Source organism: Juglans microcarpa x Juglans regia, chromosome 1S (genome assembly GCF_004785595.1).
Source record: "Juglans microcarpa x Juglans regia isolate MS1-56 chromosome 1S, Jm3101_v1.0, whole genome shotgun sequence".
Taxonomy (NCBI): Eukaryota; Viridiplantae; Streptophyta; class Magnoliopsida; order Fagales; family Juglandaceae; genus Juglans; species Juglans microcarpa x Juglans regia.
In genome coordinates this window covers 18,822,955-18,844,571 of record NC_054595.1, presented here as the reverse complement: position 1 = coordinate 18,844,571, position 21,617 = coordinate 18,822,955, and the positions used below count along the sequence as shown (strand labels likewise).

Genomic DNA, 21,617 nt, shown 5'->3' with positions numbered 1-21,617 from the left:
ATTTTCATCTACATCTACATCTTCATCTTCATCTCAACTTTTTTGAAGATGTGTAGCCATTTGTTAGTGTAATATTTTGGAGTTGTTTTTATTCACTTAATATTATAATTAAACACTTTATAATTAATTTTAGTAGCTGGGCAGCCACATGTGGTTGAAATATAATATTCCAGGAATGTAGTGAAATTCCTGATTTCTTTTTGTTATTCATTTACAAAAATTGTCAACTAGATATATTAATTTTATAGATTATTGAACTGTGAAAATAGATTATTAGAGATTATGAAAATAAAAATAAATAATTATTTTAAAAAATAAATAATAATTAAAGAGATATAAATAATAAAAAATAATAATATTTTATTATTATAAAAAGTATGATAACTAATCTAATATGATAACTAATCTAATATTGAGTTAAAGTTTTGAGTGATTAGTTAAAATTCAAAAAATTAGCATATTGGTCAAATTTTAACAATCAATGCTCTAAAGAAGTCACGGCACCAAGAGGAGCAGCTACTAGGTAGATGTGGTCCATTAAAGAACGAGCCACGTGGCTTTCCTCCCGACATTGTGTATGAGCCCAGCGTCTCCACAGTCTCCTTGTACGAAAGGCTACCTACGCTACGCACGGCCGATTAGCGCTTAGCTAAGAGCCATTTTCCGCGCGCGCGTTAAAGAATGGGTCAGGCATTGCGTCGAGCATCTGGAAGAATCCAAGCATCTTTTTCGAGTATCGATCGGACGCCTTCCACTTCGTCGAAATCGAAGAACGTCATCGATCATAGACCGCCGGCAGTGGGTTCCACTGACGGACTGAGCATCTCGAAGACCGGCGACCCAGTCGCTCTCGGTTCTGGTTAGTTTGAGCTTAAGCTCGCCTTGTTTTGTGTGTGCTTATTTTAGGGAATGCTGAATTTGAAGATGAATTTGGTTGTTGGGAGTTTTCAAGTTCAACTACTATAAGCTTATTATTACCTTTTCTTTTTTGGTTCCGGTATTCAGATTGAGCTTTGAATTTCGAAAGTTGAGGTAAAATTTTTTCTAAAATGCCTTTATTGGTTGACGAAAACACTGGGAAATTTAAGGGAAAAAAGCTTGAAGCCATATAATTTTTTTCTATTTCTTTTCCTTCCCTTTTATTTGATAAACTAAAGCTAGTGTCATTGGTTAAGTCCACGCTTATCTGTTATGTGATTGTCATTTGTTAATATAAATACAGCCATTTTCCAATTAGACGTTAATTTTGTGCTACATTAATTTTATGGACTCTAATTCGTTGATAAACAAATGAATTAAACACACACATGTATAGAAAAATTACTGTTGTATTGCGACGTTCTATTATTAAATGGAAACTCATATGTTTCATGGAGTTTCTTGGGCACTTGGAGATTGACGTGTTAACCCTATGATGTTTTTTCTTCATCTCTTATGTGTACGATTGCATGTGTGTGTATGCCTCATAGACTTCTATGCCATTAATTATTAGGATCGAGGATGCTGAATTCAGTATATACTGATTAATGGTATCACTTAATTTTTAGCTGGTACCCCAGAAATCAATACCGAAAATGTACTTGAAGAGCGAGATCCAAAATATGATGCCATGCTAAGTCAAATGGTTGGTAGAATTTCATCAAAGCCTGGAGGGAAACTTGAGATGGGCGAGGTGAGTTACAGCCAGCTGCTGCTGTTCTTTACTTAACTTTTTATGTTAAAACTATAATCCACAAATGGTTAGACTTCCCTTTCAAATATAGGCTTTACAACTTTTGATAGGAAATATATGCTTTACAACTCTCAGATTCTAAGGGAAAATCCTCCTCCCCGCCCCCCTTCCCCAAAATATCTCTCATTTTTATGTAATGAATTAGATGACTTGTTTGCATGGTACTTTGATAAAAAGTTTATTGCTGCAATTTTAGGAATTTTAATATGGTAATTATAAATTCGGGTGTCGTTATTTTCATATTGTGTGTTTGTCTTTAGATAAAGTCTTCCTCTATATTCAGGTCTGCATAAAATTGTTTACTTGTAATGGATAATGGTTTCATTCTCTTATTTCATTATTCATAGAAAATTTACTTATTTTATTAGACTGAATCTTGTGCTTAAAATTTGAAGTGACATATTAAAACGCTTTAACTTTATTCTTGTTTTGGGAGAATGATATTTGTGCCAAGAAAATTTTATTTACAAACCAGTGCGGAGGACACACATTTCATACCATGGACATGGCATGATTTGATTTGTAAGAGAAATTTGAAAATATGAATCTTAGAAATCAAATATTGCCACGTAAGCAATGTAGATGACGTGTTCTCCTCACCAACTTCCAATAGAATAGAAGGACACTTGTGCCAAAGAGTTCTGCTTGTTTAAATTTTAAGTTGCAGTATGACATTCTTAACTGTCTGTGCATGTTCTGTGTTCATGTCCTCTTTGAAAATGTGTAAGAGAGAGTTGAGTGCCTTACAGAACTGGTAAATGCTCTGGACGGTTAATTTGTTTTCAATGTGACAGGCATTTGTGGTGGAAAAATATAATAAACCTATGCCAAAACTGCGGAATACAAAACCGGATTCTGGTGGGTATGAGGAAAGGCCTGTCCCTCCAGGAAGTCTGAATGTGGCACAGCTGCGTCACATAATCCTCTTGCACCAAGGCAAAGCTGACGACCATGAGGGACCTATGAACATCCAACAGATTGCTGAAAAATTCCGTGTTGATGTCAAGCAAGTTGAAGGGATTTTGCAGTTTCTAACACTGCCCCCAGAGGACAGCAGTAAACAAAAAGACAATATATGAAGAAGTTTTTTTTTTTTTTTTTTTCCCTCTTTTGCACAACAGGATTTTGTTTAACAAGAGATGATTTTGATAGTTGCATGAAAAATTCATCTGCTAGAAGAGATCCTGATTATATAAAGCAAAATCGTAGAGTTCCAGCTCAGTTTTTAATCAATCTCTGGGAAATTTTGTATGATAGTTCCTAGCGTGAGATGGTGAAGGACATCATAAGCTGGGTTAATGAACTTTGGGACATCTGAGATGATTGAACATCGTTTACAATACTTGTAGTGGACAGTTGGGGTAACAGTTCCCAAACTCTTTGCATGAGATGATTGAACATCGTTCATGATTCTTGTAGTGGAGATTCTTGATTCAAAGCTCTTATTCGGTAGCATTTCTAATCTATAAGGTTTTACGTAAACTTGAGGACGTGTTTATCCTTACTGAGCAATGGTGCCATGTTTTACTCTTGCAAGACAGTCAGAAGTCAGAACCCTTGGTACTTATGATGCCATTCCCCCTCTCTCTCTCCCTCCGTACCGACCTTCCATAGATTTTTCCTGTGTAAGAGCATCAAACGCGAGAAACAAATGCACCAAAATTTTCTCTCTAAACACCAGACATTCGCAAAAATCTTTTTTTTTTTTTTTTTTTTGGGGGGGGGGGGGAGAGACAGAGAGACAGAGAGAACCCGGTAGAGAATTGACACATTCCTTGCGTTAACTCACTCATGCCAACGATATTGACAAGTAACAATGCGCACACTGTTTGTAAAACTCGAGAAGAGACAGATTTCTTAGCAAGTCCAACAGCCAAACACCAATTGCATCATCAACCTACGAAAATGATACTATCTATTCCCTTAATTCAATCGACACGATTGCGAAGCTCAATCCATTTGATGCATTACACGAGGAAAATGAAAAGCCAAGTCCAAGCCAGCAAAACTTGAAGTTTCCTTCAATAAATTTTTGTTTTTGCAGATGAGATTGACTCGAAGAATCATACCTAGATGTCAAGTTCGAGTCTGCTGCTGCAAGTATACATTTCTCCACACACACTGCACTATCCTTTTCATTTTTTTCTCTTCTTGAGCATACAAACTCATTCTACGAACATGAGAATTTGCAAGAAGAAAAATGTTTGGTATAATATGAACAGTGCACAAATAGTAAAATTTGTTTGCTCTTTTCCATGGATTTATACCTGATATGTTGTCCATGCGCGTAGCACGGCTCTTGCAAGAATAAATTGAGAGACTTTTAAAGGACAGCCGCATAACCAGCGCTTTTATAAAACAAATTCACCATTAAGAGTCTTAAATAAAGCTTCTAAGTCTAACGTTGTTTGCTCTAGCCTCAATTTTCTGCCATCTCTACTACTATAATTTTACAGCTTATGATGATATGGCTAAATCAAATGAGAATTATTACAATTCCCCCATCTTTGACTTCTATAAGGAGATTTCAATATTTCTATGGGAAAAAGAATGAGACGAGGGGGTGAAAATCTGGTTAGTGTCAAGTCAAAGTGGACTTCAACCAGACTGAAGTGTACTCATAAGCCACAAATGTTACAGCACTGGCTGGTGCTGCTTTGACTGTTGATGGGACTATCCCCTTGTAAAGACCAGCCCAACCCTCCAACTGCAAGATTTGGCGAACTGCATGAAACATATTTCTATAAGCGTGATGCTCAACTCGAGTACCATATCTTGGGTGTCTTTGTAGTCCTTCGATCTGCAATAGCTCAAATCAAACAATTTCAGTACTTTTTTGTCACTCTACTTTCCAATCGCCTTTGCAATTGCTAGAAAGAATTATTGATCTAAATTTAACTAAACTAACTTAGAAATATAAACCAAAAGCAATAAAAGAAGCCAAAGTTAATGAACGAAAAGGCACATCCAGTGAAAAAAGGATCTCCCTAAACAATTAATGTTGACGCAGAAGATTGAAAAAAATCTTTGGGTCTGGAAGGAATAGTAAAACTAATCTCATCCAGGTGATTGCAGGAACAATTTCATGGTTCGTGTAGTTAATTTCATAGTAAAACGTAACAGTAGTTACCCCACAAAATAAAATAAAAATTAAAAGAAGCTGACAGACCTCTCAAAAAGAGGTGTAAAGGGGCATAGGTACTGACAAGTGGAAACAGGATCATCATTGTATATAATATCCATGTGTAATACAGGTCTCATCATTAAATTTTCTACCCTATGGTCAAACGAATTTGTCAATCCCAAAGGTTGTATAACCACTAACTATATGCTATAACAAAGATTTCAAGAAGGGTGGAGATCTGCCTGGAATCTTTTCTTGACCACATCAAGTGGATGGCAGACAAGTTTGGCACAAGTCCCAGACATCAACCCACAGAGGAAATGCTGAAAGCTTGAAAGTCCATCTTCTGTACCGAATAAGCTTGAGTTAGAAGATCTATTCGTGTTCCAGACCTACAATGGATGAAGCAGAATGCATCAAGGAAAAAAAAAATGCCTACAATGTCAACATGTAAGGCGTAAAAAGAATGGTGGCTCTCTAAGCCGGCCATATTAAAGAATCATAACTCTAAACCATCGGACCTGTAGTTGAAGTTGTGCAGTTTACTTGTGGTATATTATCTAAATGCAGGGATCAGGTGTGGCACTAGGATCTTTTGTTTTTGTTTTTGTTTTTTTTTTTTGGGGGGATACATAGATATCATTCACGCTATGTAGAAAGATCCTTGGTTTTGGTACAATACTTTATTAACCATGTTATTTAGAAAGGTATTGGCTTTGGTACAATATTAAAGTCCAAGCTTCAACCAAAGTCTCCGTATATAAGATCATACCAGAAGGGACTTGCGGCAGGATAGGTCTACAAAGTTTTGCTTTTCATATGCACATTAGTTGAAAAAATAGCAAACTTTTTAACTTGGATGCTTCGTTAAAGAAAAATTTCAATGTGCTAGCTTCAAATATTATTGCCAATACCCTTATATTTCATTTTAAAAACGCAGACAAAAATTTAGCATAAGAGACATCTCTGTATGTTAAGAACATAAAATAAACTGGACATATACAGGACTTGCGACAGCTCCCATTGAGAAGTGTAATGCACAAAAACACAAGTCTTAGAAATGTGGGGATGTAACCCCCAAAATCGAGAACCATATTCCTCCATCTCTATATATAAACAACGAATCATCATTTCAAATATTATAACAAGGAACACTATAGCCATTGCGTTATAAAAATTTATTGGGAGGACCCCCCCCCCTCCCCCAACCTCCACCTATATTTGAGTGAAGAATTTCTCAATTGAAAAGAGGACTACAATCTTACCATAGTCCATCGCTTAAATGTATCGTAGGTGCCGAAGTGCAGACCAGCATAAGGAACAATCTCCACCAGTGTTGGCAACAATCCAGCATATAACCCTCGGAAGCCACGAGTTCTAACTATATCAACAAGAGCGGACTTCATGTTTGGATACACCTAAATATCAGCACATATTAATAAGCCAGTATCATACAAATGAGTTCAATAGCCTGTTCAGAAATTACCAATTTTGCAGAAAACAAGTGTCAAAAGGTGGTGATCATTTTTCTGAGCATATGAAGCCATGGGTATTTCCAAGAGCTAAAACAATTACATCCTTCTACATAATGAAAGGTCTGTGTTTTAAATGGAAGTTCCTCGCTTCCATAGTCAAGCCCCTTGTAGGGGCTATGGGGGGAGAGAGAGAGAGAGAGAGAGAGAGAGAGAGAGAGCAACATGATAAAATAAGAACACCCACACTGAGTTGCCAAGCTTTGAGTGAACAAAAATACCTCAGTGAAGGCAAGAGAGGCTCTGAACAAATATCCTAGTGAACAACTTCTACACAAAGAAAAACCATCACATCAATCTCATCTGAGCTGAGGCCAGCCTTATCTATTCAAGTCTTATTACAAAAAACCAAATCCCAGAAAGCAAGCTATAAGAAGGAACTCAACTTCGCACCATGTACCGCTACCCCATACCTGCATGATTTATGACCAAAATTCATGCTATATGCTTGCACAAGAGAACCTTGACGAGCGGACTCATCAAAGCACACTGGTGCCTCGAGCTTGCTTAAAGAACTAAAACAGGGTCCCAAAGTACTGTCATTCTGTCAGGTCTACCCAAGGCTTGGCTGCTTGGGCTATCTCTTAGTGGCTCCTTTCAGGCCTCCTGAACCAGCCTGTGCAGCACTATTGAACCTCTCCTAGACTGTGTGGCCCATAGCCCCAAATTCTATACCCCTGAGAAAGACTTGGTGGCAATACTAGGCTTTTGCTGCTAATCACCAGGTGAATTCAATTCAGTTGCCAAGATGCACACAAAAGGTCATATCCACCCGACAAAAGAGCAACTCGTGAGTAAAGGAAAATATGGCACCTCTCCCTCTCTTAGACCGAGGCACAAAAGCGTTTTCCACAAACCACCTTGCCCTCTCTTTTCCCCTCTTTCTGAGATTTATAACTGTTATTAACTTCAAGAAGATCATAGTATTAGCCCTCAGAAGAGAATAAATGTGTCTCCCAAATGTAACAATGACACAATGTACATCCAGCCATACGTGGGGGATATTGCATGAATATAATTTCCAAAGTAGTCGTGTATAATAATATTTTCATAAATTCATCTGCCAGCACTGTTTATAGACAATAGCTTAAAAGGTAATGGCATCACATTCATTACAAAGAGATATAATATGGGATCTCAATCAATATACAAGTTCAAAACTATTAAAAAAACAAAGGGCATTTATTTTGCTCTTCTTTTCTTCCTATTATTATGCTGTATAAATCTGTGCAGCAGAGTAGTTTTGTTTATGGTAAAGCCATTTCTTTAGAAGATTGATCAGATAGAAAGTCAAATGGTATACATAACTTTACAATTCAAGAATATATATGGTAACTTTGCAATTGAAGAGCATATGGAATGCAATTTATATAGTGACTGCTGAATTACAGAATCGTTCCTCAATATTCACACCTTTGGTTCACCCTGTGAAGCTAATATGGTTCGGAGAAGATCAAATGGATATGATCCAACAGTGGCAGCACACCCTGCTAGCGATCCACTAACATAGGATAGATAAGGACTCAATCGAATGTGATCCTCTGCATGATAACAGAAAGACAACAGGCCCAATAAGAGTGAGAAATAGCAGAAATATAAAGATTTGATTATCTACAAAGTGGTTAAACCTTTAATATGTTTAAATATGATTACAGACTTAATAACATTAGATGGTCAGTACTATATAATTAGAAACAGTAACATTTTCCCAAAGTCATATTTCCAGGGAGGAAAATAGACAATGGCGGGCCAGGGGGAGGTCATGGCACTGCCTTAAGCAATGCTAGGGGATGACACAACCCATTGGCAACCATGCACAAGAGAAAGTTACAAAACAAACAAATCGACATTGCATTGTTTCGGGCAAAAATATTGGAGCTCCAATTTAATAAAAATTTAATCAAATTAGGAGATTGAGAGATAAATCAATATTGTGTTCACCAATTTGAGTCAAAATAGCCATATATTTTTTTTTTTGATAAGTAAAAAATTATATATATCAAAAGGAGAAACCAAGTATACTAAATGTATACAAGAAAACACTTTACCCAAAATGACCCAAAAAGCCAGTGGAAAAACAACCCAAAATACACCAAACCCGACCCTAACCCCTTGTTTCCCGTAGAACTAAACCTCTACCCGAACACCCAACCCCAACCCCTTGATTCCCGTCTTCACAATGCCCTCCCTTTAGACTTCCCTCTAGTTGAGCTATCACCCTTAGCGTCGTAGTTGATTGCCCAAGAAAGACGTTGTAACTCTCTGCTTTTCTTGAAATTTGATTTCGTTTCAAGCGCGTGGCTTGCCTCAATTGCAGTGATTAGTTCTTTAAATTGATCTTCACATCCTCCATGTGAGATTCCTACAAACTGCTGAATCTTATTTACTTTAGGCAGAATCCAGTCCACTATTGGAGGAAGAGAGACCAGGGGAGCAACGTTATCCCCAGACACAGTATCCAACTACACTTCCAACTCTACACAAGGCACCAATGCCAAACCCATAGGTTCTCCAGCAACTCAATTGGTTTTCTCCATTAGAAATTCTGGGGGATAGCAAGTCCCTTCACCTCTGGGGTGATAGTGGATCCTACATCTCCTTCAGATCTCGGCAGTATACCATTTTCCTTCAACTCTGACGAGGGAGCAATAGAGATTATCGGTCTATCCTATGTTACATGAGGCGAATGACATTCCATTGATGTCTCTACGCTGATACCCAATGTAGACCTTGCTTCAAATAACCCAGATTTCCTTTTGACCTGCCATACTCTCCTGGATCTGGTTATAGGGACAGAGGGCTGAATCTGATCTTCCATTTTCCTTTTTCTGAGTTTAAAGGATTCGGGCCGAATCAAAATAGCCATATATTAAACCTCTTATCTTAATAACTAAAACTAACTTGTGAATAATAACATCTATTTATTTTGATATGTAACAATAATAAGATCTAGTTATAGACTGCCAAAGAATGAAGCAAAACTTTGAGAGATACCCGTCTTGGAAGAACCAGCAGCAAATGTTTTCAATTTGTGTTGCACGGTAAATTGGATGGCTGTATAAGGCATAACCATGAGTAAAGCTGGGACATTTCCACGCCAAAAACCCTGTTGCAAGAAATTAACCGGATAAGCTGAGGAAAAAAAGTTAAATTCTTTAACCCAGACTTTAAAATAAAAGTTCAAAAGAAAAATCTTAAGAGCAGTATTAGAGTGTCTTGATCCATCCACACAGTGGGGGGAAAAAAAGAGCAGAATCAAGTACACTGCATTGTCTTCAAACATCTACTAGAAGGCTTTATAACTAACAGAAAATATTTGATTTACCCTTACTGCCCAACTGCATGCATACATATTGCAAGTCTAAACATTGTAAGCTAGGCATCCAGAAAGAGTAGTGAAGAAAGCCATCAACTCAGGAGTAAAAGAAAAAACATTTTACTTCATAAGGCTAACTGTTTCACAGAGTTATCTTATTTGATGGTTTCTGGAAAAGAAAGGGATGCCAACACTTAATAGTATTAAATCAACAAAGCCTGTATTAAACTCCCACAACTTAACGAGAGTTTTTAACCTACAGTTCAATAAAAAATTGCCATAAACCTGGTCAGCTAGGAGCAAACCATGGAGATTGAGTAGCTTCATTGCTCAGAAGCTCACATTGGCACCCTTAGCCTATGAATTTCCTGTTGACCTAAATAAATCTCATTTTCCAATGATAAGAGAGCCAACATACAACAGAAATCAACCTAGGAAATTAAAACTAAATGTGTTGCCAACATAAACTCATTGAAGAAAACATCCAACAGGAAAAAAAGGAATCGAGCCATCATACCGCTAAGCCTTCCTCCCTCAATATATCCTTTGTTGCTTGAAACATTCCAGTGTATTTTGATGTTCCAGACCAATTGCTCGGAAGCATAGCCCAAGAAGATGTGGGCTCAAGCTGAACCTGTCAGCAGATGTCCAAAAACATTTATTATACTAAACAAACAGCCACAGATACAGATATGCATCAGCCAACAATCACACACACAACCTAATGATATACGTGACATGATCAGCCAGATCATTTGTATTCCAAGGCACACATTTTTTCGCATCCCACCAAGAGATACTAAAGGCCCTTCCCCTATGTTGTCCCTGAAAGTTAAGCTAACTCTTTCCCACTTGGAAGCAACCGACAATGCAAACCTAATTTAGTCCGTAGTAGATCGAAGAGTTTGAGCCTGCCTGCCAATCAAGATCTTGGCCAATTCATGCAGGAAAAGTACACGACTTATAAAAGTATAATATTTTTTTTTAAAAAAAGTACACAACTTATAACATAACATATCTGAACTCTTATGGTCCAACGACAGTTATAAGAGAAGAAACATTTGGCATTCAAATTTTATTGACATAATACTAATGGAACTTGGGGGAGAGGGGAGATTCCCTAAAAAGCGCACAATTCAGAAGCAACCAAGACAATATGTTAAATGCAAGGCTCAAGTTCCAACATTGTATTGTATAATGCATTGGCGGCATAGTCAAAAGATATGAAACTAAAATCAGGACCTGAAATCTGATCTTAATAACGTCAAGCGGCGACGTAACCATCCTTGATATGCCACCAGAAATTGCCCCCGCCGTAGTGCTTATCACTGCCTGTTTCAGCTGCACCGGCTCTTCCATTCCCAAACAACCCCCCCGTCTTCAGGTCAGTCTGTAACCTAACAACAAAATACCTTCATAAAAAGATACGCAGACAATACATATATAATCCTGAATTTTAAACTAACAAACGTACATATACTAATATATATATATATAGCTGAAATAGGGAATATTGTAACAAAAAAGTTGACCTGAATTCACAATGAAACAAATAAAAGAGAGAAACGGAAACCTAAGAAGTATTCGAGAGGATTGGGGTTTCCACGATGCAAATGTGACATTAGTTCAAGAAAGAGGGGGGGTAAAGCGGCAGAGGCAGAAAAGAGCCACCGCTCGGTATCTTTGAAGAGAGAGAGAGACAGACAGAGAGAGAAAGACAGAAAGGGGTTTTGCCGCCTTATTGGAACAGAAAATTGGCCCACAATACATTTCATTATATATGCTCCGACTTTTTTGTAAGGATATGTAAGGAAAATGCTAGTTATGATTGATTTTTTTATTTTTAATTTTAATTTTTTTACTTAATAATTAAGAAAGTGAATATTAATGAATTGATATTTTTATTTTTTAAAAGTATTTAAAGATATATAAAAAAAATGATCAAAGAAAAAAATAAAAAAGTGTATTTGCACTTATCGGTTGAATTCTTTGTTAAACTATCAGTTCTTGTAGCACTACTCATAGAGTAATGCTACTCATTATCTATTTTCTCATCATCTTTTTATTATTTTATAAGTGGTATTAGATAATTGAAGATTATTTATTATATTTTACTTGTGAACATATTATTTAATGTCACATTATATGATGATGAAAGGGTGATGAGTAGATTTTTTTCTTTAACTTCGAAGCCTGTCAAAAACAAAGAATGTGACTGTTTTAGGTTGTGTTTGTTTGCTGAATCAAACTCAACTCATCTCAATTTATTTTAAATTAATTATTGATGGAATTCACTTTTTTAACTTTCTGTAAAATAGTTAAACCTTTCTCAACATACTTCATACATTTTAACCTAAAAAGTTAAACTCATCTTGTCCTAAAAAAATTAAATTCATCTTAATGAGATCCACAAAATATTATTATTCACAACTTAACTCAACTTAACTTATTTTAACATCCAAACATAGCTAATTCCCTACTTTTGTTATAATTCCACTTTCTAGAGTTTTTGTTTGAATTTTAAGAATTAAGATACGAGACACACACACACATATATACTAGGTGAAAGCAACGTGCAAAGCACGTTTGCCTAATTTAATTATACGATTATTTTTAAGAATTAATATTGTTTTTATTAAGAAAAAATTTTGATTAATAATGTAATGCTTTTAGAAAAAAAAATATAATTTCTAACATAAAAAATTTGACAGTTAATCATAATTAAGTAGATGATAAATAATTACACACTTTCATTTTTTTTAAGTAGATAATAATTAAGTAGATGAGAATCACAAGATAAATAGTTGTTTTTATTTTGGTTTCTTCATGCCATTTATTTACTACAGATTAAAACCAGAATAGTTACAAAATATAATCTTTAAAATTTTTCAGAGTATATGTTTCAATATGAAAATAGTAGATGGAATTAAAATTATGCTGTAAAAAATCTGATTCTCACAATGATGGCATGTGAGAAGTGGGGAAAAGAAAAGATATAAAAGATCAAAGTAAAAATATAAGTCACTCCTATCTTTACAGGGCCCTCACCTCTCCTTCACTTTCTTGCCTGATGCTAAAACACTATAAGCATAACTTTCAATAGAATGTAGGTCACTTCTCAGGTTCCATTCTCTGCTATTTTCAAAGGTCAATAATATCAGGTGTCTTAACACCAGTAGGAGTGCTTAAAAAAAACATATATAAGTAATGAAAAATGCAGTATATAATACAAGATCATGCAATGATCTACAATAAAATATTTAAGCACACAGGGTGAAACATGAAAAGACCATGATCCACAGCATTTGAACAAAATGAAGCTGAATTTGGAATGATAATTCTGATATGATCGCAAGGGAGAATCATTTCATATGTTCTGTTTCTGTTTCTTTTACCATTTTTTTTTATAAGTAATCAACATCCATTCCATCTTTATGTGTAATGGGCTAGAAATTTCAATTCTCAGGAATTATATTAGGTGATTTGATTAAAATTTTTAGTTAACCATAAGAAAGTAGATAAGGGTACAATTAATGATTGTACCTGAAGGCATACGTTGAAATAGATTGGCATTTGGCACAGAAAGTGGCCTCTAAATCCCTATATATCGATACAAGATTATTTATGAAAGATGCAATTATTAAGTCTTTCAACCATAAGAAGATAGATAAATCATTTGTATCAACAAAGAGACAAAAAATAGCTAAGAATGATTCTCTTACTGACCATTAAAAGATACTAATCAGAAAAAGTAAAAAAATAGAGATCTAGGATGCCTATGCTTGGTTTTGTATGTAGAATATCTTAATTCCCATGTAGTTTTTTTTTTTTTTTTTTTTTTTTTTTTTGTCATGTGTTCAAAGGTACAACCATCTTTGCACAAAATGAAGTAGAAAAAAGAAAAATAGAAAACGTCACAATTTAGCATAAGATATTCACATGAAAAAAAAAGGGAAGATATTAAAACTCCATAAACATTTGTCCCTCGACAAGACCAAAATCAGGAGGTAAAATCCAAGAAGACTTCCCCAATCCTAAACTAAAAATAACAATAAAAAAGAAAAAAATAAACAGAAACAAAAGTTCAGAAAACAACTTCTCTATTCTAGAAGCCCAATATCCACGTGAACCCAAATACGTACAAATCCATCAAAAGCTTGCATATTTGAACGCATAAACATCAAGAAAATGAATGACAAACAAAAAAGTAAACAAAACCCATAGAAATTAAACTCAAAAACCCTAAATGCAAAACTATTTACACATATCCAAATGCACGAAACAGAGATCCAGCAAACCTGCAAAAATCCAAATTCGAAGTATGAGATGCCAAAAACATTAATACAAAATTCGGCTAGCAAATTTTCGTCAAGCAGGCTTCTGTCGATTGCGATTTCTGTCAAGCCTTAGGAATCCATTTAAAAACCTCATAAAAGCATTTAAAAAATTAATATTAATACAAGAAAATATAACTTCGAAATCACAAAAAAACCTAAAAAGAATTAAGAAGAATGAGAAATACTGGGCAGATTTAACCTTTTAGAAGCAATGTTTCAGAAAGTGTAAGATGAGTGTTATGGTTAGTAGTGGTAGTGGAGTAATGGAGGCACGAGAGGGCTTTGGAGTGATGCTGAATGAGGGATTTGAACACTCCGAGAGAGATTTTGGGGGTTGGCATAAGCCATTGACAAGGCACATCAGAAACTCTCAAGTGGAAGACGAAGCAAGAGCGATGAATACGAAGAGGCGCTGAGTGCTATAAGTGTTATTTTCCTTTCTCATAAATATTCTTTTACGGCAACCAATGAGACCAGTGAAGTTCAATGACCCAGACGGATTTAACGGAAAGTTAACGGAAAACAATTAAAATTATTGTAGCTCCATTCAAACAAGAAATTTCCATTTGATAGGCTCTTTATATATATAAAGGTATATATAAACAAAATGAGTTAAATTTAACTATGTCCATATAAAATTTGTAGACGGTAATAAATTCTTAATAAATGTGCAACATTTGCTGTATGTATTTATTTTTTTCCATTTTAAACATGAATTGCTTAAGTTTAATTATGTATAACGTGATGGCATGGCATCCAACTTCTCACTCATGCCCAACCAACGATCAAAACAAAACACTCCGACAATATGGATTGCAACTTCATCATCACATCTAATCCGCACATCCCCATTGCCTCCCCCCCTTTTTTTTTTTTCATCATCATCATCATCTACACTCGATAATTATTTACTTTAGAAAAAAACACACACTTATGTTGGGCAATTAATTACGATAATTTGCACGTATTTTGATTGCTCTGTGTTTGAGAATTTTTCCCAATTTTTTTTTTTCCTTTTCATGGATAATACAAATTAGAGTAATGCTAAGTATAAGTCACAAATAAACAAATATCGCACAAGTCTTTTATTAAAAAGTAAAAAGCAATAAAAGCAATAGATCTTTCTACACTTTTTGAAGTGAGATCTATTATAAAAAAAACTCTCTCTCTCTTCGCCCTTTGTCTCCTCAAGCTCTCTCTCTCTCTCCTTGAGCTCTCTCTCATTGTGCTTCTTTCGGGTGGGATTGAGATATAGGAGTTGGGGCAAGAATCAGTTTACTTGTTAGTAGGGCTGTAAAAATAAACCGAAGAATCGAAAAACCGGCCTGGACCAAATTGGACTGATTGGTGTGGTTCGGTTTTGGACTGGTTCGGTCCAAGACCGGTTCCTCCATTTTAAAAATCAGTCATAACCGGTTAGGTTTCGATTTTATGTTTTCTAGGACCGGACAGGACCGAACCGGTTCATATATTTATATATTTTTAATTAATTTTTAATATTATATATAATATTTTTTATATTATATATAATTTTTATAAATTATAATTATATATGAAATAATGTTATATTATGATTTATAACATAAAATTTTAATTTTAAATATGAACATTTATTTGATCATATGTTTTAAATATAAAATATATATTAATTATATTTTATGGCTTAATAAATTCTCAACATATTCCTTTTGATAAATATATTAGTAATACTAATACACATTAGTATATTAATTACTATATTATCACTAACATATAGTAATAGTATTATACCAATAGTATTACTATATACTAATAGTATTAGTGTATTACTAATATTTATATATCTTTATATAGATAAAATAGTTATCAAACGGCAAATCTTGTTTTAACAATTATTATTGTTTTTCCGTTAAAGTTAACGCCGTTCGGCCTACTAATAGTGCCTGCAGTCAATAATATTATATTAACGATGATAGCGAGCATGTGTTGTTTTGATACATGGCCCATGCATTAATTGAGGTTTTACGTAGTCATGTAAATATTATTATTATTATATGCCCAACAAGCCCTTAAGATCAATTTTTAATACTGATCTGCATAAATATTAACAATCCTATATACTTAATTGATAATGCTCAAATTATGAAGAAAAAATAATAATAAAAGAACTATATATCATGTATATATTGTCAATATTTATATGTTGTACGTACATTATTTGATCTGTTTATGACTGATGATCTTATATATATGTATATTATATATGCTGCTACATATGATCATGATTAGTTTTAGCAATATTAATCATGTCTTGTACATGATGATCCATTGCAGGGAGAGCAGCGAGACAGCGTCGACATCTTATCCAGGATTCAATGGTGGCACCACATACAGTGACAATACTGGGTCCGGTGGCGGTAGTGACTACTTTGGAATGATCATATTCGGGAGCGGCACCACCTCTCACGTTATCTTCTACTATTTCAATCCTTTTCTCCCTTTTAATTATTATTTTAGCTTTGTAAACTACCACCAATCGCCATCTCCTATTATTGTTGCCCTTAATATTATAATTATAAAAGCTGATCAAGGCAAAAGATCGAATATCTCTTTATATATATATAAAGTGCCTGTCTAACAAAAATTATTGGTTTAACATTTTTTTGTTGTTTTTCGTTAAAGTTAACAAAATTTGTCCGTTATCTATAAAATTCCCATTTGTCAGCCATCATAAAAGCAATCTCATTATAAAAGCAATCTCGGTTAAAAAAAAATAGGAAAAAAAAAACTCTTCATATTTATTCTATTCAGGCAGATTCATGCATTTGGCAGGATAATCAAAAATTGTCATTAAGTCAGCGTCAATCCATTCTCTTCAGTATTTTAGTCCAGCACCACATTCAGAGAACAGAAAAAGCTACACATGGAAAAGGTCTGGGGGTTAGTCAATTACTAGCCTTTTCCTTCTGCATATTGTTCTTTATTACAGGTGATTTTCTGAGAAAAGATTTTTTGCTTCTTAATTTTATTTGTAATTTCTTCTTTTCTCATTTATTTTATGTTTGAAGTATAGTATTTTCTACATTTTTTTCCCTTTTTTTACTGCAATGCTTATTAATTTTTCTTCAGGTCTTTTGGTTGAGTCTGGACATTTCTACTTATAATTTTTGTAAGTGTATGTTGTTATTTATTTTGTAACGTCATTTGTTATATAATTCTTTTCCTATTTTATGGAATTGTGAGTGTTTTGGATAAGTTATTGTCGCAAACTATGTTTTGGACAAGTTTGACAGAAATGATTTTTGTCACTAACCAAGCAAAACATACAATATATACAACCTAAGAAAAAAAAAACACGAACAACAAACCAACACCCATCAACACGCATTAGTTGAAAAAAAATAAATAGCTAAAAGATCTAAACGAATAGATATAGATCTGTCAGTACACAAAAAAAATAGGTGTTGAAATTTCTCGATTCTAGACTAAAACATTTAGATCTAATGTTGTTTGTGAAGAACAAGAGAAAAAAAGAGAGCTTTCAAGCGAGAGAGAAAGAGAGACGTAAAATAAGTTAGGATTATAACATATTTCAAAAGTAAAAAATTTCAATTTAGTTTTTTTATGGCTTCCCCTCTTCCTTTTTTTTTTTTTTTTGTTTTTGGTGAATGGTTATTAAACTTCTTAAGGTTTTTTTTTTTTTTTTTGTTCAGGTCTTTTGGTTGAGTCTGAACATTTTGCTTATAATCTTTGTAAGTGTATGTTGTTATTTTTTTTGTTACGTCATTTGTTATATAATTCTTTCCCTATTTTATCGAATTGTGAATGTTTTGGAAAAGTTATTGTCACAAACTGTGTTTTGGACAAGTTTGATAGAAATGATTTTTGTCAAAAACCAAGCAAAACATACAATATATACAACCTAACATAAATTGTGAGTGTATTGTAAAAATCATCTAAAAAACAAATTTCTCATGGAATTTTCTCTTTTTGAGTTATTATTTGTATGTTTAATACTGTGTTTGTGACTTCTTTGGTGTTGTGTTTAAGGATAGTATTGTATTCGAACAGAATCAACAATAAATCGATAATATATTTTAAGAGAAATATTTTATTTTTTCAGGATTATAGACTAATAATAAAAAAATTTTGATAAAAAATTAGTAAAAAATTATAAATAAATTAGTTCTTAACAAAATAAATAAATATAAACTAAGTAAATGTGCATTGCTCGTTGCTTTTACCTAGTATTAATATATATATATTTATATATATATATATAAGCAGAAGAGATTAGAGATTTAATATATATTAAAAATAAAAAAATTAGACCAGAATCGATAAAATCAGAAGTATCGATTTAGGAGAGTAACTAGTGCGTTATTATTTTTGAAAATATAAAATTGATGTATACTGATTCGATCTCAAAATTTGTCTAAACCTGAATTAAATCGGACTGATTATACTTTTACAATTCTTCTATATGCAACCGCCGGTGCGGAACCGGTGCAGAACCGGCTGCAGTTGCTAATTTAATATAAAAAAAAAAAAAAAAGCCCGCGTGAGTGAAATATGAAAGAAAAATGGAGGGAAAGTAAAAAGAAGAATACATTTGATAGAGCTCGGCTGAACCTCCGATTCTTTTCATCTGAACCAAGAACTGTCTGTGGTTGCCGCCGTGGACCGAACCGGTTGTTGTCGTCGTCATTCGTCACACATTCCAGATCTGAGCCGCCGTCGACGTGGGTTGGATTTTTCAGATCTGAGTAGTCGCAAACAGGTTCTTCTAGTATTCCTTGAACTTCTTTTGGACTTGATTTTCTGTTTTTCTTTAAGTTGTTCTTAGCAAAACGAGTTGAAAAGGCGAAATGCGACTTCTTTTTGGCAAGCAAATTTCAGAGCTGGAAAACACTATGCTGTCTACAAAATGTCTACTTACAACCCATTTTTATCACATGTGAAGAAAAGTTAACCCATTTTTGGTCATCTAATTAATTATATATATATAGTATTGAATATAGGAGAACACAACAATAGTAGCAATAGTCGGTGTTGTTGTTGCTACTGATGTTATGGTTCTCAAAGATCTGGGAGGCAGTAGTAGCAACAGCCATGAATGAACCCAGGACAGAACACAGAAATTCATGTAAAACTAAAAGAAAACAATAACTATGATACAAAGTTCAGAACATATGAAACCCAAAATGAAGAAGAGAGGTTAACATGTGGGTATCAATGATTGGATTGCATTTGCAGAGAAGAAGATTCATATCTAGTGCAGAATATAGGAGAACCAGAAAATTGGTTCTACATGAATGTTTATTTAAAGTTACACTAAATATTTGTACAGATAGGAATAAATACTGCGTCTTTCTTTGTTCAACTTGAAAAATATTTTTGTAAGAGAAAGAAATTGTTAGGCAAACGAGTTTGAAATGAATAGCCAAATTTTTACATAAGGTGGGGGTGAAATCACTGCACAGATTCCATATTTAATGTAACAAGTAATTAACTAATATTCTGTTTTGGAGCAAAGTATATAGAAAAAGGACTCACATGTAGTTTATATCTGATGCTCACCCTTTTTTGTGTTTTCCTTGATGATATCATTAATCGGTTTCCGAGCAAAGTATATAGATAATGATCTTTGGTTCACCCATGAGTTTCAATCAAACTTGGTGTGGCTGATGCATGCTTGATCAAATAAATTGTGACTTTTTTGTAAAGCTAAAACAAGCAGACATCAGGCTCACTCCATTCGTCCATCTGTTCATATTACAAGAACTGTGACTTTACTGTGCTCAATACTTGAATTTGCTTTCAAGTAAACAAGTTTAGCTTTACTTTAAACAAGCCTTATGATTTTGCTTTTCGAAGCCTGCTTCTTTGTTTCTACCTTTTTGTTTATTATAATTTTTTTATATTACTTCTCTTTACCAAACTCCCCAAGTCATCTTGGATTCCAATCAATTCTCTGGATTTTTAACTAGTTTGATGACAGTCCTACCAGTCCTACAAGGAATTTAAGAAGTGCAAGGAATAATCTTATTTGAAAGTTCTTATATTTTTTTTAAAGTGGAACAGATTATTTGATTGTTTCTAGAGATGAGTACATGGAATTTGAAAAATTGATCCAAGAAGACTTGCAGGAGGTGGATGACCGTTTGGAAGAAGAGGAGGTGAGGGTTATAAATTATAATTGCTCGCCTTATAATCTGCAGGAGATCTTTTCACAAATTTATTTGCTGTTGGTCCAGCCTTTTTATGCTTAATGATTTCATTCCATTTCCTGCAGGGCCTATAGAGAGAAAGTTGAAATGCTGATGAATAAGAAATTGGAAATGCAGGTTGCTAGGTTTTTTTATGGTGATGATGACAGTGATGAGAATTTTGTAGTTGGTTGGAGAGCTGAACACTTGTGAAAAGCATTTTTGCGCGTCACCGAACATAAAACTATAAATTATTGTAAATATTTTGGTGTCTTTCATAGAGGAGTCAAACTATAAATTATTGTAAATATTTCTTTGTAAATGTGTAATTTCATGTTTGAATTTAGCTGGATGACTCATGCATAGCAGGAGGTGTTTTTTGTTTTAGACAATACTCGAATTTTTATTTTTAAGTGGGTGGCTCCTTTAGGTTTCAGCTAAAAAGTAGAGTATTCAATAGCCTTTGGCAGCTGCGTTGATGTTACCAAGAGAGAGACAGAGAACGTCCCTAGCAAATGAAATTAGTTTTGGGTTCAATTGCTTGAGTTGCTTAATTTACAAGAGAGTTTACACAAGAATATTGTGCTGCTGTGTATGAAAGCTGCTGGATGTTTTTTGTTTTCTTGAGCACATGAAGCTATATACGGGTGGTCTTGATTGGAGGAGGATTGAATTATGGCAGTCTTAGAATTATGGCTATGTATATGTATATGACCGGCTATTCATTTTTACTTTAGACTTACGGTAGTCTTGGAATTTTGGGCATAATCATTCACTTCACAACACCTTTCACTAAATGCTTCAGGTAAAAAATAATATTGGGGGAAAAATTAGAAAATGTGCAAGGTAGATTTTGCTTTCAAGAAAATTGAATCAATTCCAAGCATTTGAGTACCAGTACCAGTACCAACATGGTTACTAGTTTGTGTTCCAACCCTTGGAAGAAAGAGAATCAATTCCAACACCTAGCAGTTACAGTTCACATTTACACCACATAAAAGCAGTACAACACATTTCTGAATTTTAGCAACTCAGAATCAAATGCTCATCAAATAGAAATTCATTCCACTACATTTAATTTTCATATAATTCTCCACAGGATTCAAAACAAAATTTCTTAACAGAGCCCAAAATAGAAAAACAAAATATACACAAATACCGTGTGCACGAACCACCTTAAAATGTAGATGGTTACTTAAACCAGCCAAAATGAACCTAATGACTTTTTACATGGAATTTATCCAAACCAAGCAAACAAAATAACAAAGGTGACAACCCAATACAAATACAATAACTTTCGCTTTTCCTTTTTTAGATTCTTCGCCATCTCTCTCACTTTATCTTCCCTTTTCCGAACGGCATACTCACGCTGCAATGCATCATCCCAC

The 21,617-nt window shown here is 34.1% G+C and overlaps 2 protein-coding genes across 7 annotated transcripts; one reads left to right on the top strand and one right to left on the bottom strand.

The window, feature by feature from the left end:
- Positions 1–529: 529 nt before the first annotated feature.
- On the top strand, positions 530–3,150 carry LOC121246721. The gene is made up of 3 exons (XM_041144971.1): positions 530–859; positions 1,548–1,672; positions 2,527–3,150. The coding sequence occupies exons 1-3, from the start codon at positions 682–684 to the stop codon at positions 2,809–2,811; spliced, it is 588 nt and encodes a 195-aa protein (XP_041000905.1). The 5' UTR covers positions 530–681; the 3' UTR covers positions 2,812–3,150.
- A 915-nt stretch (positions 3,151–4,065) lies between these two features.
- LOC121246719 (mitochondrial thiamine diphosphate carrier 2-like) lies at positions 4,066–11,460 on the bottom strand. Of its 6 annotated transcripts, none has more exons than XM_041144968.1 (8): positions 11,237–11,456; positions 10,947–11,101; positions 10,222–10,338; positions 9,383–9,494; positions 7,802–7,929; positions 6,122–6,274; positions 5,099–5,248; positions 4,066–4,532 (listed from the first exon to the last, which is right to left on the bottom strand). In XM_041144968.1, the coding sequence occupies exons 2-8, from the start codon at positions 11,061–11,063 to the stop codon at positions 4,314–4,316; spliced, it is 996 nt and encodes a 331-aa protein (XP_041000902.1). In that variant the 5' UTR covers positions 11,064–11,101; positions 11,237–11,456; the 3' UTR covers positions 4,066–4,313. The 6 variants fall into 6 exon arrangements, with proteins under 6 accessions (XP_041000902.1, XP_041000899.1, XP_041000900.1 ...); XM_041144965.1 differs by having other exon boundaries at positions 10,947–11,094; XM_041144966.1 differs by having other exon boundaries at positions 11,278–11,456.
- Between the last annotated feature and the right edge of the window lie 10,157 nt (positions 11,461–21,617).

Coding starts and splice junctions, on each gene's coding strand:
- LOC121246721 (XM_041144971.1), top strand. CDS start 682: ATGGGTCAGGCATTGCGTCGAGCATCTGGAAGAATCCAAGCATCTTTT. Junction 860..1,547: donor CCCAGTCGCTCTCGGTTCTG/GTTAGTTTGAGC, acceptor CTTAATTTTTAG/CTGGTACCCCAGAAATCAAT. Junction 1,673..2,526: donor GGAAACTTGAGATGGGCGAG/GTGAGTTACAGC, acceptor TCAATGTGACAG/GCATTTGTGGTGGAAAAATA.
- LOC121246719 (XM_041144968.1), bottom strand. CDS start 11,063: ATGGAAGAGCCGGTGCAGCTGAAACAGGCAGTGATAAGCACTACGGCG. Junction 6,275..7,801: donor CTTCACAGGGTGAACCAAAG/GTGTGAATATTG, acceptor GCTGATATTTAG/GTGTATCCAAACATGAAGTC. Junction 4,533..5,098: donor TGGTCAAGAAAAGATTCCAG/GCAGATCTCCAC, acceptor GAGCTATTGCAG/ATCGAAGGACTACAAAGACA.